Here is a 22959-nt window from a genome sequence, read left to right on the forward strand (position 1 = left end):
ACAAGTTCAGAGCTTGCATTAATTCTCTTCACAAATGAAGTGGAATTAAAAATAAAAAAAGCAAGTTTGTCTGAACTGAACATGTAAAAAAGAGAAATCTTAATTCATTAATGCACAGAAAAATATTCCCTGTCTAAAACCATAATTTGAATAAAGGCTTCATTTTCTTTGTATAAATGAAATGGGGAGAACAAAAAGAAAATATTGACAATGTTTATTTTATTTATTTATTCATCTATATATTTTATGTATTTTCTTCGTGTTTGTGTCGGTTGGGTTATAGATTCATAAACTGCCAGAATCATAAGCGGTGTGGTCACCCTGTAGAAGTTGGTAACTACCACAATGAACAACATGCGGAAGGCCCGTCGCACTCTAATAAGATTGTGTCTTGCCAAAGGAAAATTCATGATAGGGCATGACGATAGAAATTTACCAGAAAGCTGCATGAGGAGAGCTGCAGGACCAAATTGCGAGCGAACCATACACCTCGGGCTAGTCCAAAATATTAACCACGGGACTTCACTTCAGGACTCAAGAGTTAGATGCACCACTCTAATATTGAAAGACCAGGACAAAAAAAATCATTTTTGAATAAGAGCAGGAATTATGCGTTCAAAAAACGGTATTGTTTCTAAGTCATTTAAAGTAATGTCAAATTCTGTAGATGAAAGCCGGATTGGGAAAAATACAAGGCAGCGAACATATTAATTTCATATCGCACAAAATATCATTTCTCTCTGTCAGTGAAGTGATAAGCTTCGCAGCCTTTAGGGGCCGAGAACGGTACAATTGTAACTCTGGTAAAGTACCCATCGAAATATATACCGGCCTTTCAGGGAGAGAGCACTTCTCTTAAGCTGGACTTATGACCTGTTGGCGTCAGACTGGTAAGACTTTGGTCCCGAGTTCGAACTGTAGCTATTATTGCCACAAAACATTGGAAACGTTACAACAGGAATTTGAATTTTAAAAAACAATAAAACACAACAAAGCATGCATTAGAAAATACGGAACAAAATTAGACAATGTAGATATTATCAATCAGTAAATATCTGCCATTTGCTATTCAGTTTGTGCCACATTATTTATTTATAATAAGCAAGTAGTACACATTTCTGGTAATTTTTTTTATTTCATTTTTCTACCCACAACCCCGAAAATATTATACAAATCAGGATGGCGAACAGTAATATAAAAACATTTGTATGTGGTTATGACATCACCGGCTACACGCTGGAAGATGTGTAAGTATAATTAGAGTAATCGTTCTTGAACGGTGTGAGTGAGTGACGTCACGTCCACTTGCCACGGCGTACGAGAACTACTTTTCATCCTATAAATAAATACACGTTACCCGATAAAATCCTCCACCTGATACGGTTGAATTGCGATTAAATACTTTTTTCTTATTCTATTTGTTGCTTCAATCCGAAATATTGAATATGATTCTTTATAGAGAATCGGTTAGTTCTTTCAAGGTTTATTTTCTTTCAGCGGAGGAAGTTGAGAAATCTCTTAGGAAGCCATATTGAAGACAAACGACGATATGTTACCTGTCCATGTCTAAAGAAAACCGGCTGGATATTATAATTGTTTTATTGTATCTTCGGCACATGCGGACGCACTGGGGACAACATCGTTAAATAGTGCCTAAGTGGAACGAAATACACCCAGCTGTCCAGATGATGCGGTATAAACATCCATATAATTTTTGCATTTTGTTTACCTGTGATTCCCCCCCTCCTTATTTCGTGACAACTTCCTATTATATCGTGATGTAAAGGCCTTGAGATATTAGTCGTTGATAACGAGTGACTACTGATGTTGTTATTTCAGCTTTGTGATATGATATTGATTACTGGCACTGTGTTATACATGTCAACTGCATGAAATTTATGCAAACATGCTGATCTGTTATTAAGTGACGTTTGGGGGTGGGGCTCCGGTTTTATTGATGAATGGTCACACTTGCAATCACTTACAATTAACTAAGTTGTTGAAAATTCTAAAACTTTCAATTCAAACGTGATCAAATCTATGTTTTATGCGTTATATTAGTCATTTGGGGGGAAAATGTTGCAACTTCACAAATGACACTTGATGAGATTGAGATTTATTAAAATGTCTTTTATTCATATTTGTCTTGACTAATTCTTGTAACAGTATAGTGGTATACATATTGATAAAGAAGTTAATACATCAATAATGTGTGGAGGGTGTGGTCAGTTTGGATACTTGATATAATAGACAGAATATTGATGTTAATTTCTTTTGACAGATCACTGACTACGCCGACTCCAAAGCGGCTTCGGGATTTAATAAGAGAAATCAGGTCAGCTCGTACAGCTGCCGATGAACGTGGAGTGGTGCAAAAAGAATGTGCAGCAATACGTGAATCATTTCGGGATCAAGATAACACATACAGATGTCGCAATCTCGCCAAACTTCTTTACATCCACATGTTGGGCTACCCTGCTCATTTTGGCCAGGTGAGCCTTTTCAATGGGAATCTGTGATAAGTACTAGGACAATTCAAGGTGGCTTACCAGAATTGGAGAGTTGAGATGGGTCAATACCTAAACCCAAGAGCTTGTCTTGGGTTATCATATCCACAAACCTGACATGTTTGTTTCCAATGTGTTGACAAAAGTTAAAGTGTGAACCCACAGCTTATTTTACATTCAGCTTGTAGCATCTCACCCTAGTACATACCTCATTATGGACAGATGTAGGATATGTTAATGAAGAAAATCATAATCTTTTGGTGTATTAGCACATTAAAATATATGTCAGTATCAATGTTCACATAGAATGGTACTGCTTCAAATTTATGTTCAGTCAACTCTTTTTTTTAACCAACAGCCTGTTTCAAATCCAAGTACACAGCAATATGTACTATGAATGAATTATTATCAGTGGATTTCTTGCTTAATGCTTAATACTGAAGTACTATATATATATGTACTACACAAAAAGCATCAGGGCAGTGATTGCCAGATCCTAATATGTCAACTTGGTTGCCTTTTCCATATTTTCCCAAATACTCCCTAAACCAGCTATATATTCAATCACGAAAATACCTTGCTTTGCTGCTTTGAAGTCTTTTTTAATTTTGGAACTCTCGGTAAAGATCATAATAATTCTAAATAAGACATCAATTGACTTTTTTGATTGTGTATTTTTCAGTTGGAATGTTTGAAGCTGATAGCATCCCCAAAGTTTACAGACAAGAGGATTGGCTACCTTGGTGCAATGTTGTTACTAGATGAGAGACAAGATGTCCATCTACTGGTCACTAACTCCCTGAAAAAGTAAGTTTAGTTCAGGAATGTCTTGATAAGTGTGATTTATAAACATTTCATGTTTGCTTAATACAAATTATTTCACTGTGATTGAATACAGTATTTCATAGCCAAAGTTACACTCAAGCATGTTTTTTTTTTAAAGGTGAATTACAGAAATGGTTTCGAAAGTGCAGTTAGTACATCACTGTGTTTGATACACTTACTAAAGTTATATCACACAAGGAATGAAAATAAACAGAACCTTGAAATTTAGGTATAAGACATAGTTTGTAAAGACAGCGATCCAAGGTTTACTTTTATATGCTACAAATGTTTATGTAGCTTTTGTAGTCCCTATGTCTGTGCGCAAACTATCTGTGAAGGCACCCAAGCTAAACAACTTTGATATTTGCTATTTTTACGTTTTTTGAAATACATCAATAAAAGGAGGGATTATCTAGTATTATTCATTTGCAAACTTTATTAAATGTTGCACTGACAATCTTGATAAATTGCCCTCCATTGTCATATATCAACAAACTGTGGTCTATGTAACAATTACTACTTCGTAAGAAAGAGTGCAGCTTATATGTGGATCAAATAGAAGAAAAATTGACAAAAATCAGCTCTGCAGCTTACATACTGGTGCTGCTTATAATCCAGAAAATACAGTAATTTATGATATATGCTGCAGTAGTTGTAGACCACAAACATGTTTTGATCTGTGCAGGTTATCAATAAAAATAGCATTATCAGGTTGTGACTAGCACATGTTCTGTATGTGAGTTGATCTGAAAGATCTATAGTCATCTAGTGCTTGATGATGATCAATACTTTATGAATGTCATACAGAAAAGGGGGGCATTGAAAGGACTTTTTTCTCATCTAATGATATAATTCTGGGTTTCTCCTCTGATAGGTCATGTAAAAAATTCACAGTAGTAAATTATGTTATGGTGTTAAAGTTTGAGGCTTATAATCGTCATACAAGACTCCATCCATAAGGGATTGTGCTTTTATTACAGTGACCTTGGTCATCAAACCCAGTATATCCAAAGCCTTGCCCTCTGTACGCTTGGCTCCATCTGTTCCACAGAGATGAGTCGTGATCTGGCAGGAGAGATAGAAAAGATGATCAAATCATCCAATGCCTATGTGAAGAAAAAGGTAAAGATTTCTTTGTTTCTTTAATAAATCCAAATCTTTAAAGATTCACATCTTCAACCTTTTTTATTTTAGCTGGAATCGGTTACTGTAAAAACCCACGTAATATGTGCAGTTTGTTTGTTTTTTTGGTAGAGAGAAAACAAGTGTCCAAAGTTGGGATGCACACATTAAGAAGCTATAAGATTTTCACATTTTTTTTCCATGGTAAAATCAAAGATTTGTGAAGCTGCCATCATTGAATATTTGGTACACTAAACAAACACAAAAAGAGTCAATATCATGCAAAATCAGGACAATCATTTTTGAAAACGTGATAACACTTAGCAGACATTTGCCTGTTTTTCGACATAGAACAATTTGTTGATTATGATATGATTATATTTAAAACACTTAAATGTTCAACTGTTCAGAAATTGACAGTTGTCATTTATTTTCCATCACATCGCAATGAAGAAGAAACCATGAGCATATGTCTGTTTTCATGTGTATTAGAAGTTTAGTGTAAGCATATTAGTGTGTGATGTGTAGATAGAGAGTTATCATCAGACTATGAGTTTAATTGTTTATTTAAATTGGCCTTATGGATGTTTACATAGCATATCTATCTTCTAATAATAAAGAGTGAATAGTCTTGACATGATTACCAAAATTGGCAATGAAACATCATTCTTCTTTTGACAATACACATATGCATGTCTACAGTACATTCTGTTTGATTCCATTCTGTGCTCTGTATACTGATGTGACAGTGAGACACAAAAGAAAAGTTGACTCGCGGAGATTGTATTTACCTGGTTTGGTCATGAATACATAGATAATGACTTGTATTTGTGATTTCAACACTGTTGATTAGGCCTAGTGTGATGACAAGTGTTTGCGTATATAGATAAATAAGGGTTAATTAGATAGATAAGTTATTAAAAGTCAGTAAATGAGATGATAGCGAATTTTGAAGAGGATACTTTCAAGTTTTAGACTATATATCATTGGTCTGATGTGTAAGCTGAACATTCCGAGATTGATTTCTTGGCTTTCAGAGATTGATTTTGACTGAATTTTTGGGTGCGCACATTACGCAAGTAGTAGCATCTTTTACCATTTTCAGCCCAACAAAGTAGTACGCAGGTTTTTACAGTAGTCAATGCATTTTAGATGTTATGTCTAGCATAGCACCTTAGATAGAAAAAGTTTTTTTTTTAAACCTTTAAATACTTATGATGAATTATATTTTTAGTTGGAAGTTACGTCAACCTAATTTGATGTAAAGCAAGATCATATAGTGTTCAAAAAGATAAAAATTGGACTTGGAATGAATCGATAAATTTGGATTGATTTTTGAAACCCTTACAATAATTCTCATATCTTAACTTCAAAATGTAGATTCTTTGGAGAGACTAAGAAAGAACAGTTATACAAATGGTGGGGTTTTTGGGCTCTCGATCTGCCAGATTTGGGGCCGATAGTTGGCCCCATTCCCAATGCAAAATAGTATCTTTTTTTCCCAATTTAGACTCCCAAGTTTTCCCAATTCTAAGGAAAACACCATTCTTTTTCCCAATTCTGAGGGCCCCGGGCCCCCGTCCCAAAATGGGGTGTGAGAGCCCTGGGTTTAATTATTTGTATACTGACTTTGCTTAGTGTCTATCATAATGTTTGTTTTCTTGTCTGAAGATCCAAACTGTATTCATGGTATTTGTGTTTCAGGCAATACTGAGTGCATTTTGCATCATTAGGAAAGTTCCTGATCTCATGGAGATGTTTATCCCTGCTACCAGGACGTTATTGAATGAGAAAAACCATGGTATATATTTTCATTTTGTTACTGCTAGAAATTATCAACAATTGAACTTTGCCATTACTCTTATTACGAAGTAACATTTATGTTTTAGGGGTGGGATAAGGGTCTGGCTACCTAAAGATCATTAAAATGGGAAAAAGAAATTCGGATAATTTCAAACTTTTCATATCATTTAAATATGTGTAGATTTTAGAAAGTTAGTGTGATTGATCTTTGCATAACAGAATATGATTGTTTTGGTTTTCAGGGGTTCTTCTGACGTCTGTGTGCCTGATAACGGAGATGTGTGAGCGTAGCCCTGATACGCTACACCACTTCAGGAAGGTTAGGGTAACACAGGATTTGTTATAGCATGTATCCTGCTGCATTCATTTGTTTACATGGAAGCTCCTAATTCTCACACTGGTATCTTTCTCCTCTAAATGGAGTGTAATTTACAGAAGGACATCTTTTTTTCTGAATTCAGAGAAAAAGCTCTGCTTTCATTTCTGATTCAATGGTCCTTTGTGAAAAGTGAGGACTTTTATGCTGGTGTTGGGTTCTATAAGGAGGTTGTATAACTAAGTGTTGAGTATTTGTGTAATAGTTAAGTGTTTACCAAGATACCAGGTCATCTCTCAAGAGCAGGCTTGAGATATCTCTTTGTACTATTTGAATGTTTTTCTTTTTTTCTTTTAGAATGTTTTCAGATGATTGGCATAGCTTATATTCTACTGCTTGCATGTAAAATACTGGATCATATGGCCACTATATTGACTATTCTTATTTCTTTATCACATCTATACAGCTATTTATTATGAAATTTAAGCAACACACTGCATGTACAGCTTTAAAATTGATATTCCTTTTTATTTATATATACACTACTGTTATATTTATTTTTTCTCATGATTATAATCAGTTAGTAAAGCCTGTGTTGTCATTAAAAAGTTGAATTTTATTTTCAACTTATAAAAGTTGTAGACAAATTGTGCTTAGCATGAATTTTTTATTCTTTGATTGATATCAGAATTTGATTTATATATGTTTTGTTTTGGTTTGATGGTTGTCTTGGATGAACAATTTATCAGTCTTCTTTACTGTGACCGGGCTATAAAGGATGGAATGACTTAAATGTTTTCTTTACATATGGTGTCTACATACTTTTCTCAGAGCTATATGCCAAGTTGTATATTATTGGAAGTGATCAAGATATATTAGAAGATATATATAGTAGTGGTATAAAATGTAGTAATACAGGCACTATCCCCCCAGACAATACCACAGATATAGAGTGTATTGATGCATATGCTGTGTTCTATCCCCCCAGACTGTACCACAGTTAGTCCGGATCCTGAAGAACCTGATAATGGCTGGCTACTCACCGGAACATGATGTGTCTGGTGTCAGTGATCCTTTCCTGCAGGTAACATAACATATTTTTGGGGTTATAAGTCGCTGGTATGTAGGCAACAGAGCTTATTTTCATCAATTTTTTCAATTCTATCAGCATTATTAACAAATTGGCATTTGTGGACATTTGAATAACTATATATGATCAATAGAATTTTATTACCTGTTTGACGCGATAAGTGTGCAGAGTTTATGTTCTTTGGCTGTTATTGTGTTATTATTCTGACTGACTTCCTGAACATCATCTGTGTATCATTTTGTGAAACAATGCTTTGTATCAGAATATTTCTATACAAAATTCAAACATCATTTGTAACAGGCCAAGATATTGAGACTGCTGAGAATACTTGGAAAGAATGACACAGAAGCCAGCGAAACTATGAATGACATTCTTGCACAGGTATGTTTTGTAGAAATAATTTGTCAGCAGTTCTGATCCTATATTTCAAGAGGGTCATCATTGTGTGAAATTCGCTGAAACCTTTCATGCATTACTTTCTGTTTTGTCAATTTGTAAAGAGTGCTTGAATCATTACAGACACATTTAGAAACCTTCATGCCATAACTAAGATGATTGCTTCTGTTTGGTGATAATTGGCAATGTATAGAGAATCATTTCTTTCCTGCCCAGTCACTCTATAGGAATCGTTCTTAACCAGTGCACTGGTAACTCCCATTCAAGATTACCTTGTCATTGATAAAATTGGGTTCCTTTGAGAGGAGAGGTCAGAAATTATATTTAACAGTAAGTAATATATCTGTAGTCCTAGCATACAAGATAGATTTTTTGTTGTGTAGGTGGCCACCAACACGGATACCAGCAAGAATGTGGGACATGCTATTCTTTATGAGATTGTTCTTACCATCATGGGTATACAGTCTGAAGCCGGTCTTAGAGTAAGTTACATACATCCCAAGTGTATGTTTATTTTGTACAAATTCACCATTTAGGTGTTTAGTATTAAGGTTTTAGATTCACAGACTAGCAGTTTGATCTGTTCTTTAAGTTATGCATGGTAAACTGGAAATGTTATTTCTGCAGTTGATAATAGCAAGGAAATCAAAAGGGTGAAGTACAGTAAATGTACATTATTTATATTTAAGTGGTAATCACGTTTAGCACCTTTCCTCCTGAAAATATTGTGCTAAAATATGATAGCGCTAATAGCAAGAACAGTCATTGTGCATGCCTTAATTCATTGTGGCGTTAATTTGCCAAATAGTGATAATACCTTAAAATTTGATTGCGCAAAATAAAGTATGTTTGCACTAGTTCTGTTAGCTTTTCCTACGAATGATATGATTTGATACATTGTATTGTTTCTAGACTCTGATGCTGAAACATGATTGAATTTTTCCTTCACAGGTTCTAGCAGTAAACATTTTGGGAAGATTTTTATTGAACAATGATAAGAATATCAGGTAAGCGGCACTGATTTTCTATCTCTTTAAAAATCTGTATAGTGCATGAGAAGCTATTGCTAGATTATGTGCCGAAACTTCTTTATGTTTCTTAGAAATTTGAATTGACATCTGTTTGTTTCTGAAATCTGTTGGTTGTGTTTTGGTGATAAGATTTGTTTAACCATCTAAAGACCAATCTACATGACTGGAGAGTGATGGGCTGGTAATTGAAAAAATTTGGAAAATTGATGTAGGAAATTGAACTAATGGAAATATGAAGCTATTGTGTTAAGGAAAGCAATCAATATCATTTTTATGAAGTTGTTACATATGTGGATGCTTTTGTGACATTGGCTGATTTTATGTTAATAAACTGCATTGTAAACAAATTTTGTGATCTTTTATAGATATGTAGCCTTGAACACATTATTACGTGTTGTACAAGCAGACTATAATGCCGTACAGAGACACAGAACAACGATAGTGGATTGTCTCAAGGATCCAGACATTTCAATAAGGAGGTAAGTTAGCATTCTTATTGTTTTCTTCCATATATGTTTTATGTATGCTTGTTGTATAATAACTGAGGTATGGTCCAACAATCTTTTCTTAATGCTATGTATGCTTCTAGTAAGCCGAGAAATGAATTGTCCTTTACTGACATGTTTGTGTCCTTCGGTAAGATACTTTACCCCATTTCCTTTTTGATACCAAGTGATGTGACTCCTGTATGTTCACAGTTTGTTGAGGTACCCAGCAAACATGATATTGTATTTATGCAAACATTTACAAACTTGTTTTATAAAATGTAGATGTTACAATGAGTGAAGTGTCTGGAATAACTTCTTCATAATAAAGATATGTTGAAATATTCCATCAAGCTATAAATTATTTTAGTTTATGAAGTGTTTTTCCAGTCATTTTGTACGATATGCAAAAATAAGTTCTGCCTGCTTTTCATTTCATTTGTTTCACAGAACTATGATTTATGATAACTGAACTAACGTTTAATCACATTTCAGACGTGCTATGGAGTTGTCCTTTGCTTTAGTGAATACTGGAAATGTACGGGGCATGATGAAGGAGCTTCTGCACTTCCTTGAAACCTGTGACCCAGAATTCAAGGCTGATACTAGCTCTAACATCATCTTAGTTGCTGAAAAGTATGTAATAGATTGTCTGTATTCTTGTCAATTATTAAATATCCCCATCCTTTCCTAGTTGTTTTGGTATAACAGAATCATTACCTCCATATATAGAGCTGGCAAAAGTTTTACAAACACTACTTACAGTGATGAAAGTTTAAGATTTTAAGATTTTCAGTATCACACAGTTGATTCTTGCTATCCCAATATGTTTTTCAGATGTTGCCATTTTCAGACGGTAACAATGGACAAATTTGACTGGATGAATACTTTTCTAATTTTACATATTTGTAAAATATATTTGGAACACTATGAAATAAGATCTTTTTTATGAGTGTCTCTATTCCTATTTTGCTTTAGACACATTGAAAGATAAGAAAGGTACAGAACATGATTTTCTGTTATTTTTGTTTCCAGATACTCTCCAAACAAGCGTTGGCATATAGATACAATTATGAAGGTTCTTATCACGGTAAGAAATAGATTTCTAGACAAAAGCTGTCAAAAGTGTTACCTATATATCAACAAAACTTTCCAAATCTGATCTTAATTCAAAGGTTATAGAAGTGAATTCGCTAGAAATCAGTTTCATTTGCAAAGGACACCTTATTTTATGAATTTGTTATTGAGAAAATGTAGCTCTGATTGTAGAATTTATAGAATTTTCACATCAGCGTTTGTGTAATTGTTTGCAGGCTGGAAATTATGTACGAGACGATATGGTATCTGTATTGATTCAACTTATAGCAGAGACCACCACCTTGCATGGTTACACTGTTAAGTCTATGTTCCGACAACTCCAGTGTGACATCACACAGCAGCCCCTCACACAAGTGGCTACCTGGTGTATAGGAGAATATGGGGAACAGTTACTGGTAGAACAGCCTGATGAGGAGGAACCAATGCAGGTACAATAGTAATTGTAGCTCTTAAATTGTTTGTCTACTATGTAAGATACTGTATACTTTACAATATTGGTTGGAAATTTGATTTTTTCTTTAATTGTGATAAGACATGATAAAATTTCATTTCAGGAACCAAAAATAAGCTTTTGTCTGGCATTTAGCACACACATATGTATTTATTGCATCAAAACTTGGAGGAATAAGAATATGTTTGATACCATGGCTTATTGCAGGATTGTTAAAATAATCAAATTGTAATTCTTTTAAAGGAACTAGTTATGAAATTATTAGATATTAATTTTTTCTTGAAATGTCATGAAACATTGTTTCTTTATTTGTATAACAGGAATTGTACATGGTAATTAGTTACATGTAATCTTTAGTGTTCCCTGTCAGTTTATGATGTTTAAGGGTATGTAGTGTTGCTCATGTCCATCCATTCCATCCCATACTGTCTGGATTCATTCCAAATCCGTGAACTATGGCGAAACTTTCAATAGATTTGGTTCATATTTACAATACAGTATCATAACAGAAAGTTCAATACAGTCACTCAGATTCTGGTTTGCATCAAAGTATTCATTACATATAAGACATTTTCCTAGCTTTAGATAATAAATGTTTTTGTTTTATTTTCTAGTTCTCAGAAGATGAAGTGATCACAGTGTTAGAGAAAATTCTTACCAATAATAACTCGCTGGAGGTTACCAAGGAATATTGTATCACTGCAGTCATGAAACTTAGTTCCAGATTTAGAACGACAATGGGGTGAGTTATCAATAATTGATTACAAAAGTAGGCAAGCTGTTATGTTTCTGCTCCGCCTCCTTAGTAATTCTTCTATGTAATATAACATAATTTGATTACTCCTTGAAATGCTTTTTGGAACATGTCAGGATTTGAAGAAACTTAATGCATTTACAAAATTATGACTTTCCAGAACATGTCTTGAAATGATTATGTATTCAGAAATTTTGGAATTGCAAATTTCATTTCCATATTTGTTAACTTTTTAGGTTCAGGTGATGGTAAACCAGAAATATTTCTGGTTTAATAATAGGGATGTCTACTTAAGATGATTAAAATGACGTACATTTAACAGCTATGTATTGATTTCTGTTTCACAAGCTAATAAACATTGCACATGTGAATGAAAATTGGGTCTGCTCCAGATCTTTGCATATGTGAAAAAAGTTCTTCTAGTAATAGATTGATTATAAAGTATCACATGAATGGCTGCACCAAATTTGACTGCCAATAAACCGCTGTGTGGGTTATTAGCCTAGTCATATCAATGTCTCTTCAAAATAATAAAGTGTATCCATAAATACTATTTCATTGTTCTATAAGCCCAGCCCCTGATTTTAAGTTAGAGTTATGTGTTGGCCCCTTTTGATCTTGTAATGAGCCCAGCCCCTGACATTTAAGTTAGAAGTATGTGTTGGCCCCTTTTGATCTTGTAATGAGCCCAGCCCCTGACGTTTAAGTTAGAAGTATGTGTTGGCCCCTTTTGATCTTGTAATGAGCCCAGCCCCTGACGTTTAAGTTAGAAGTATGTGTTTGCCCCCCTCAGGTCCTGTAATAAGCCAAGCTCCTGACTTTAAGTCAGATGTAGTATAGTGTATTGACCCCCTGATGACCTGTAATAAGCCCAATACCTAACTTTGAGTCATGAGTGGTGTATTATCCTTCTGAGGCCCTGTAATAATCCAACTGTCTGACTGAGTCAGACATAGTGTGTTAGCCCCCTGGGCTATAGGATCAGTATAGTATATGTTGTCATTATGTTGGTGTTTTAGGAGGATCAAGAAGATGATTGAGTATTATGGCACCAGTGTTAATGTAGAGTTACAGCAGCGGTCTGTAGAATACACATCTGTCTTCACCAAGTTTGACCATATGAGGTAAGACCAGAATTTCCTTAGTGAACAGGAAAGGGGAAAAATTACTGTAAAAGTTCAACTATATAAAATATCTTTAAAATCAATTTTTATAATGTTATCATTACTTAAAAACATTTTTCATAAGTGTATTCAGTTATACTGACTAAGTTCAGTATCATGTGTTCGCCATGGTTGCCAATGCAAAAAATGCAAAAATACTTCTAATTCCAACCTAACACTACAACTTTATAGGAGGAATTGATTTCTGAACCCCTGTCTAAAAATTAACAACACTGTCATGTTAACAGATTACTGGTGTTTCAACAAATTCCAGCCCAAAACACCTTCACAACATGATCACATGTAGACATAAAGGAATTTTTACTCATGTAAATTTTTTTTTGTTGTGCTTAGACACAGATTCGAGATGGTCCAAATAGTAATTTCCAACACAATGCAAATATTATTCTGAAAACCTTTTTCCAGGTCAACATGACAAGACCAATTTTAGCAATGGTTTATTATCTTAATTTCAAGTAAAACCTTGATAATGGGGTAATCTGATGAACAAAAATCTTATCCATGGCTGCACCAAGAAAATTTGTAAGGCTACCTTAAACCCATAATTGATTATTTTACATAATACAAATTTTGCTTTTGTTACAATGCATGAAAATATGGAGATACCAATGATCTATTATAAAGAATCACAATAAACCATCACATCAAATGAGGTTAAATGATCTGATAATCAGTTTTATCAAATCATTGATTTTATCTGATAACTGTCTCAGCACTGCTAGTTACAATGTCATTGACATTGGATTATGTAGATGAAGGATACCCACGAAGATAATGAAAATGTAAGAAATCCACAAAAATTATTTATGATTTCACAGTAGATAAATAAACATGCTGAAGGATTTCAAACTTTTTTGAAAAATTTGGGTGAATCCTAGAGACGAAATAACCTATTGCACTTTTGCTTTTAGGTCAGCATTATTGGAACAGATGCCTTTGATTGAAAAGAGCCGGAGTAAAAACTTGCTATCTAATAATGAGGATGAGGGGCTGGGCAACGGGCTGGAGGATTTAACTTCGGATAAGTCAGGTGGCGATGGCAGTATGAAACTTCTAGACACTGCGAAACAGAGCACACAGCAGACAGAGGTAACCTAAAGATAATGGGTTTTTGTGGTCTTGAAAAAAACAAATCTGGTAATAAACTCACATCTCTTGCAATTTTATCAACAATGCCAATATATACCTAGTGATAAGCCCACATCCTACTTTGAGTGACAGGTTATATTTTGGCTTCTTTAACCAATCGCAGGATACTTACAGAAATTATGTCATAGTGAAATATACTAAAATAATAAGGAATTAATATAATATACCATAGTTTGCAAACATTAGCATGAATCAGAAAAATAGTTTTGTTTCCATTTTGAGAATTTATTGAAAAAATTTTAATGATTGAAACACTTAAAGCATCGATGAATTCTTATTAATTTCTATTTCCTTTTTTTTTTTTTTTTTGAAGGGTCAAAATATTCTAGACCTTTTAGGGGACCTTGGACCTACACCTGTGATACCTACAAACCCAGAACCTTCCAAATCAGCTGGCGCCAATGACCTCCTGGACCTTCTGGGGGATGTAGCAAATGCTGCTGCGGGTAATACAGGTATGATTTGTTATGATCATATCAGGAAGTTGTTCAGGGTATTTAGGGGTACCATAGTTACTACAGATAAAGTTTGGGCTTTGTTGGTCCACAGACATCAATTCATCCCATTGTCATGAACTTGTGCACATCTGCTTGTTAAAATCAGTTCTTTTACAAATTCTATTTCTGTTATTAAAAGTAAGTCAGCATTTCTATGAATATATCAACAACAAATATGATAAAATTGTATTGTATGATTAGACTGCAATGTAGGTGTAACTTCAGTGATTTATCAATGTTTTAAAATGTTTTCCACTAAAAATCAATGTTTCAGGATATTCCCTATATAGCATGTTAAATTTCCCAATTTTAATGTCCTTTACTTTGAATTTCAGTCTGACATTAAATTTAATGGAATTTATTTGATTTATTTTATTTTTGTTTTGTTTTATCAAAACATTTTCTCTTTCAGTCAACAACATGGTTCCAGCTCCTAATCATAATTTGATGGACAACTTATTAGGTGCCACAACACCTAGTGCCCAGATGAATGGTGGAACAACAGGTTCGTTTCTGTACAATCTTAATCCAGTTAAGGCAAATAATTTTCTTTTCATATTTTTCATTTAAGCTTTGATGTACATAAGTTTGTTGTAGCTATCATAGTATTTCATTTATAAATCATATTAGTGTTAAAAAGTCTTATTGACATTAATATAAAAAGTATATGGTATGGAAAATTTTTCAAATTTTATGAGAAGTTTTGAAAGGAAAAGGCCATAGGAAATGTTTAACTTGTGTAATTCTGATGTTTTCTTTCTTGGCAGGGTTAGAAACATTAACAGCATTTAACAAAAATGGTTTGTTAATTGAGTTCATGTGTGAACGAGATGAGACACAGGCTAATGTTACCACTGTCAACGTGAAGGCCACCAATTCCACAGCCACTTCGATGGCTGATTTTGTCTTTCAGGCGGCAGTACCAAAAGTAGGTATCCTACCATTTCACAGAGATTAATATCAAAGCTAATAATGTGTGTCCAGAGAGACAAAACTTGTGATTTTGGCTTGATTTAAATTAGAATGATCGATTCTCCAGGGATAAATGTTGCACCAAAGATTACTCTTGTCTCCAAACCATTACTCCATGTCTTGGTTACTTTAAAAGATATTTAAAAAGTATTAAATAATAGTTTGTATAGAATTTTTCGGGGTTTTTTTTTGTTTTGTTTTTTGTGTCTTATTTCATATTGAATTCAAGACTCTAGCATCATTCTCTATTTTATCTATTTTACTGAATTAGAAGAAATTGGTTTTGTCATGTCAAATTTTGAGGACCACTGTTAAAGTGTTTGGTGTTGTGTTACAGTCATTCCAGTTACAGTTATTGTCCCCCTCTGGCAATATGATTCCTCCCATGAATGATGGCGCCATTACACAAGTCATCAAACTTAACAACCCACAAAAGGTAAGGAAAATAAACATCGTGAGTAAATATTTAGAAAAGCTTCCATACTTAAGTAGGAACAGATGGTCCTGTTAAATTTAAGCTTGAATTTGATATATCATAGTCTAGCTGAATATTATGTGGACATAAGTTTTTGCATAAATTAATTAAACAAGTTTAATAAGGACTATTCCAATGAAACACTTCCTTGAATCCAGGACTCCAAAATAAGTCACTTCTATCTATTGAAATTGCCCGAAACAACATTTTGAGTCCTGGATGGGATAGATGTTTTACTGAAATTGCCTTGAACAAAACCTGGAGTCACGGGGTGGGATAGATGTTTTACAGCAATATCCCTAATGTGAAAGATTATGATTTTTTTGGCAAATGTACACTTAAAACCATTGATCAAGCTCAATACATAATTAATTGGTGATGTAGTTTTAAGCACTCTGAAATTTATTTTGGACATTTTACATTAGCAAAAAATTCAGTCTACATAGATGGGATGGAGGGGTGAGTAGATAATGAAATATTCAATCAAGTTGAGTGTTCAAGGTATGCAAATACAGATTTGATTATATAAGAACTAGTTCGAAAAATTCTTGACTTGTTTGTCAACCACTTAAAATCAGTAATGATTTTCTTTCTGGTTTCAGCAACCAATTAGAATGAGAATTAAAGTTTCTTATGTTCAAAATGGCAATGCCATATCGGACACAGGTGAAATGAACTCCTTTCCTAAATATCTATGGGAATGATGTCAGCTCTACGGTGTACCAGCTGCCAAATAATTACGGGATTATCAACAAAAAACGAAAGTGCAAAATGGAATTCATTCAAGAGGAGATTCACCGTTTGACATTCTCCGAGTCTCTATATTGATGGGCATGGTCCACAGGCGGTATATCAAGACGGCCAAACAATCTTAATTGGTTAAAGCAACAATTTCTTCAATCATGTGACCTACTTGCAGGCAGGCTCTGCCACGGTCACCTTCCTCCCTGGTTCTTTGTGGATATAAGTCAAAGAAGCCTGATTAAACTTAGTGTTGCTAGTCATACCCAAGCATACCCAAGGATCAGCACGTAAACAAATATTGTGAAGTTTCTGCGATAACAAGTATGTCACTCATGGAGATGTGGAAGGAGAAGAGATGTAATTAGCAATGTACCAATTTTTGATATTTATAAATGTGCTAGGAGCCATCTGTGGTGTGTATATTGGTTCTGTTCTTGGAGTGTTGAATAAATGAATTAATTAATGGCTGTGAGAGTTGAAATACATCGTACCACATTTTGGACTGTTAGTTTTTTAATGTACACATAATTTTTCGTTAATTGGTTCATTTTCTTCAGTACCTGTTTTAATAAGGAACTACATTTCTGATGAAGAAAACAAACAGTACTTGCTTAAACTTTCAAGGAAAAACAAGTCTTCCTTTAAGGTCTTTGATACCTTGAATAGTTTTCATTCTTCATTTTGGTTGTACTTAAAGTTATAGATATATGATAGTTAACTTTGACTTTTCAAGATCAAGATGTGAAAGACCATACAGTCTGGATAAATTTTGATATCAGATCAATTTAAATCCATTTATGCATAAAGATAAAACCAGAAAATGTACTATAGCAGGTGATCTGTGAATTTGATATCATTTTGTGTACACGGAAGTTTCTGTCCAGCATTTGGGTCAAATTTTGTATTGAAAAGTTGAGGGCAGGTTGAAAGGAAAATTAATGATTATGAAATACTTGACGTAGTGGTATAAAAAGTGATAACTTCATCTTTAATCTTGCTTTGTCCAGTCCTTATCTTAGTAAACAATGAGTTCTGTTTAGCAAATATAATCCAGTATATTTGTGAACAATCAGATTGTTAGGAGACTTGAAAGTACATGGGTAATATAGACAGTCGAGGGTTTCTTTCTTGGTACACCTTCAGATGTAATATATTTATTGTGTGTATATGTATTCTTTGTAAGAAGTTTAATACCATACTGGTCCTTAAATGTTATTACAGAATTAAGTCTATTAAATTTTTGGTTTTGGTTGCTGTTGTCACTCCTGGGACTTTATTTTCAAGGAGAAAAATGTGTAGCCAGAAATTTGACAAAGATTGACATAATTGGCAAAAATCAACTATTATTGATAACAATGTATAGTTATACAAAAGGAATGAGGTTCAGCTATGTCAAAGATAGTGACACTTGCGTAAATTACAAAAAAAAAGATGTGTACAAAATCATAATATGTGGTAATGTTTGGGTCATTCGGAGGTCGCTGACTTACAAATTTACAGACTTGTCTTCAAGTCGTTCAGAGGTCACTGGTTTAGACTTATAAACTTGGTCTGTTGTAAGGTTACTGTCTTATCTGGAAATCTTTGGGTCATTCAGAGGTCACTGGTTTAGACTTATAAACTTGGTCTGTTGTAAGGTTACTGTCTTACCTGGAAATCTTTGGGTCATTCAGAGGTCACTGGTTTAGACTTATAAACTTGGTCTGTTGTAAGGTTACTGTCTTACCTGGAAATCTTTGGGTCATTCAGAGGTCACTGGTTTAGACTTATAAACTTGGTCTGTTGTAAGGTTACTGTCTTATCTGGAAATCTTTGGGTCATTCAGAGGTCACTGGTTTAGACTTGTAAACTTTACACTTAAGAGGTTGAGGGCTTGTCTGGTAATCTTTGAGCCTTTCACTGGTCATCTCTAGACAAATGGGTTGGCAGGTGTTTTGTGCATATGTTTATGTACACTAAATGATTGTACTGATGATGTTAGATGTTTGTTTGTATACTGTTGTACAGGTTAAGAACCTAAATTAAGCAGTCTTAACAGCATTGGCAAGGGAGTGCTTGTTACTGAAGTTGAACTTTGAATGTTATGGACCATTCTATCTTTTAAAAACTCAGGGTTTCTTCATGCATGGAAAAAGTCTGATGGTTTGCATAGTAACCGTTTTAGTATAAACCTCGAATACATCTTCATACATAGTATAAACAATAAATTCATTTCTTTTACAACAATTTTCAAACAGCTTTATATGTCGACTTTGATAAATTATTCTATCTTTATTTTGATGAGAGTGAGTAGATCGAAATTATTATGAGAAGAACCTAGAGTATTGGACATGGTAGGAAAGTGATCTCGTACGTTTTCACCTTTGATTGAGGAATCAATCCTAGTCACTATTCTGAAAAGGATATTGTGTTTTTCTCTGGCATTTCCAGATTGCTCTTAAATTGTATGAAGTAGTTCATGAGAATTGTACACTATCATTTCATATCAAACCTTTATGCGGACAAACTGCTTCATTGCTACTTCAAATGCAATTTGCAATAGGGCATAAATCAGGATAAATACACAGATATTACTACAGACCTTGAAAGGTGTAGTTGAAGTTCGTCAGAAAGGAAAACAAGATTTTTAGATGATAACAACTGGTCCAACAGGTCAGATTGATGAATAAAAATGCCCCTGGTATTTTAGAGTCTTTGTATAGAAATAAACACAAACAGAATTACCAACATAACAATCAGGGTTTGGTTTTACCTCAATCTAGGTAAGGATACTGATATTTATGGAACAGTATGCTCAGATAGAGATCTGTAGAGAATTGATAATATTCTATCGTCACAATTTTCATTCTAAAACATATACACTTTAAGATATTTGTTAGTTAGACGATGAAACTTTGTCCACAGTACAATCGTATCACAAAATGTATTTTAAAAAAATCACTTGATCAGGTTTCCAGTTTTCATAGTCAACATTCTGATCCCCTTTATCAATCCAATCCCGTAGTGAAGTCGTGAAAATTGTTTGTATTCTATATACATTTTTGTGATAATCTGATCTGTCGTGTTTGAAGAATTTCTGATGTTCTATGCATTTGTGTGTGATCATGATCATCTGGGTGCATAATTGTTTCCTGTGATAAGATTTGCATTAATATTATTTTGAAATATTGTGTATGTTTTAAATTTACACAAGATTTGGTACGAAAATAGATTTCCAAAATTTCTGTCAAGAACAAGATGTGTATATATATGAGGGAAACGTATAAAGGAAATATGAGGAACAAGGATAAAATGAAGTTTTTTTTGTGTTGAAAGAAAATTGGGGTTGGGAGGGATGAATGGAGCATTTTGTATCAAGATTCTCCTTTTTTATCTTGACTACACAGCCATTATTGTAGGTAGCCGTTATTGTAGGCAATGTTCGAGTTCAGAGATTTGAAAAATTAATACTAGGCAAATGAAAATGAAATAAACATTATTTCCTCAAATTTCCAAGGGTTACAATCACTATTTCCTTAAATATAACATTTTAAAAAATATATTTAGATAATGCTGTTTCTTGAGTTAAGAAAAATTGATTATAAATGGGCATATAAACAGTACCTAGTTGTAAAGATGGTATTATATGGTTTTTGAATGAGGAACCCTTGACTGGTATGTTTCCATATGAAAGGAGTGATTCATTGCTTCATTATTGATGATTTTTATGATTCATAAACAATGCATTCCTAGGACCATTACTATATTTTTCCTGCAATAAGCCTAGGTGCCAACATGAAAATTCAACTCAAAAGTCTGGGGGGTTGGCTTATTGCCAGACAGAGAAATTTAATTAGTGTAGTTGGTATGGGTGGGCTTAATACCAGGCATGGGCTTATTGCCAGATAAATACAGTATACTATGTTGATTGTAAGACAAATATAAGTGCTAATTGGAGTGATGGAGAGTGTAAAAGTGTTGTACGTTGACAGGGCTAGAATCGTCGGTGTTTAATTGATCATGAGCATGTATTTGTTCAGGCTTTCAATATTTTGCTCATTCATTCGATAATTAAAATATTGCATTTGCTTAAAACAGTTATATTAAAATGTATCGATGTGATACATGAATAAGAATTAGCAGTACAAAACTAGGGGGTAAGTATCCTTCTTTTATGTAGATAGTAAACAGTAGATACTATATGACATAGAATTAATGTGGAAAATGTGAAGGAAAGTTTGATGGAGCACTTGAATACCAATTTCAGTTTGACACCATTGGGTTATAAATACATGCAAACAGGATGTTAAAATGGATTAGATAGGCCACATGGAGCACCAAGACTTTTCCTTAATCACTTTATAAGCAGTTATGTAGGGATACAGGAATATTGGGAGTATGAGATCTATGTGGCTTCTGTGGCTTCAACAGTACATGTGCAATATGAATTTTAAGTATAAAACATAATTTCTTTGTACACTGTGGTTCTTTCTTTGGATGTACTGCATTAAAAAAATTAATTTTAAAAATGTGCTTTTGTTTTTCCACATTAAGATTATGGACTATAGATTTTGTCTGGTGGTGCTAAATTCTTGTCTGGTTGAATCATGACGGAATTTCCTGATTTAAAACGGAAAAGAAATTCCTTGTTTGAAAAGAAAACGGAAAGATAAAGTAAATTGTAATAATTCCAAGATGCCCCCCCCCCTTTTTTTCACATGTATATTTGTGTCCTCGCATGTTTTCAAAAATAACTTGTAAACAAAAGTAGCTTCAGAAATAGTGTTAAAAACACAAGGCCTGCTTCAGTATAGGTCACCTCTGTGTATACCTACTGTAAACAAATCCATTCTATTTATCATTACATTGTCTTGTATCGCACATTGTTATGGATTTCATGTTTTGTTACATTCATCTCGGCTGTAATTGATTAAACAGAACAAAGCAATTTAAGATTTTACTGTTATTATTAACTAATGGAGTGGCTCAACCACACTGATCTGGGTCTTACTGGATGCCAGTTTGACTGATGATGTAATTACCACACTGATCTGGGTCTTACTGGATGCGAGTTTGACTGATGATGTAATTACCTCACTGACCAGGGTCTTACTGGATGCGAGTTTGACTGATGATGTAATTATCACACTGATCTGGGTCTTACTGGATGCCAGTTTGACTGATGATGTAATTACCTCACTGACCAGGGTCTTACTGGATGCGAGTTTGACTGATGATGTAATTACCTCACTGATCTGGGTCTTACTGGATGCCAGTTTGACTGATGATGTAATTACCTCACTGACCAGGGTCTTGCACATCCCAGAGTCTCTGAATGTTAGTTTGCGCAATAGATATGGCTCTTTGGACATGTGTGACTGGCAAAACAACAAGAGTTTCACTGGAGTTCTGTGTGCACCAACAATACAACTCAATGATAAGTCTTGCGGACATCAGTGTGCACCATTGATGTGGCTCAACCACACTGACAAATGTCTCGTTGGACATTAATGTGACTGATGATGTAGCTGAATGAGTACTTCACTGGACATCAGTGTGCACCATTGATGTGGCTCAACCACACTGACAAATGTCTTGTTGGACATTAATGTGACTGATGATGTAGCTGAATGAGTACTTCACTGGACATCGGTGTGCACCATTGATGTGGCTCAACCACACTGACAAATGTCTCGTTGGACATTAGTGTGCTACTATGATGTAGCAGAATCATACTCTCCAGAATCCATTGGACAATGCTGCACCAATGATAATGCAACTGATTTCAAATAAAACAGCAGGCCCATGGGCCTCAAGTCATCTGATTATAAAGACCTTTATATGATGGCCCAATGGGCCTGAATTGCTCATTTGTCACATTGTTTTCAAAGAACTTGTCAGTTCATAAATTCAATTTCTGCAAACTTGAAATCCTATTCTTCATACATGCTTCTACACAAATACCATGACCCAGGACCTATTGCCTGTTGAGAGTAGAAATAGCAAGTTCGCAACATATTTGATCCCTGTGCCCTTGAAAGTGGGTCAAGAACAATAATTTGAATTAATTGAGAACCAATA

The 22959-nt window shown here is 34.2% G+C and overlaps 1 protein-coding gene across 2 annotated transcripts; it reads left to right on the forward strand.

Moving 5' to 3' along the window:
* The first annotated feature begins 1558 nt into the window (after positions 1-1558).
* On the forward strand, positions 1559-18568 carry LOC132558384 (AP-1 complex subunit gamma-1-like). Of its 2 annotated transcripts, none has more exons than XM_060222932.1 (22): positions 1559-1693; positions 2282-2492; positions 3190-3314; positions 4313-4454; positions 6159-6255; positions 6500-6582; positions 7562-7657; positions 7964-8044; positions 8443-8541; positions 9011-9066; positions 9456-9569; positions 10071-10211; positions 10611-10665; positions 10889-11101; positions 11739-11866; positions 12898-13002; positions 13974-14151; positions 14525-14666; positions 15121-15213; positions 15476-15636; positions 16018-16116; positions 16758-18568. In XM_060222932.1, the coding sequence occupies exons 1-22, from the start codon at positions 1686-1688 to the stop codon at positions 16857-16859; spliced, it is 2529 nt and encodes an 842-aa protein (XP_060078915.1). In that variant the 5' UTR covers positions 1559-1685; the 3' UTR covers positions 16860-18568. The 2 variants fall into 2 exon arrangements, with proteins under 2 accessions (XP_060078915.1, XP_060078916.1); XM_060222933.1 differs by having other exon boundaries at positions 6500-6576.
* Positions 18569-22959: the final 4391 nt, after the last annotated feature.

This window comes from Ylistrum balloti, unplaced genomic scaffold, assembly GCF_031769215.1.
Source record: "Ylistrum balloti isolate Yb309-2 unplaced genomic scaffold, AGI_CSIRO_Ybal_v1 Utg370786, whole genome shotgun sequence".
NCBI lineage: Eukaryota > Metazoa > Mollusca > Bivalvia > Pectinida > Pectinidae > Ylistrum > Ylistrum balloti.

Coding starts and splice junctions, on each gene's coding strand:
- LOC132558384 (XM_060222932.1), top strand. Junction 8,542..9,010: donor AGTCTGAAGCCGGTCTTAGA/GTAAGTTACATA, acceptor TTTCCTTCACAG/GTTCTAGCAGTAAACATTTT. Junction 11,867..12,897: donor AGATTTAGAACGACAATGGG/GTGAGTTATCAA, acceptor TTGGTGTTTTAG/GAGGATCAAGAAGATGATTG.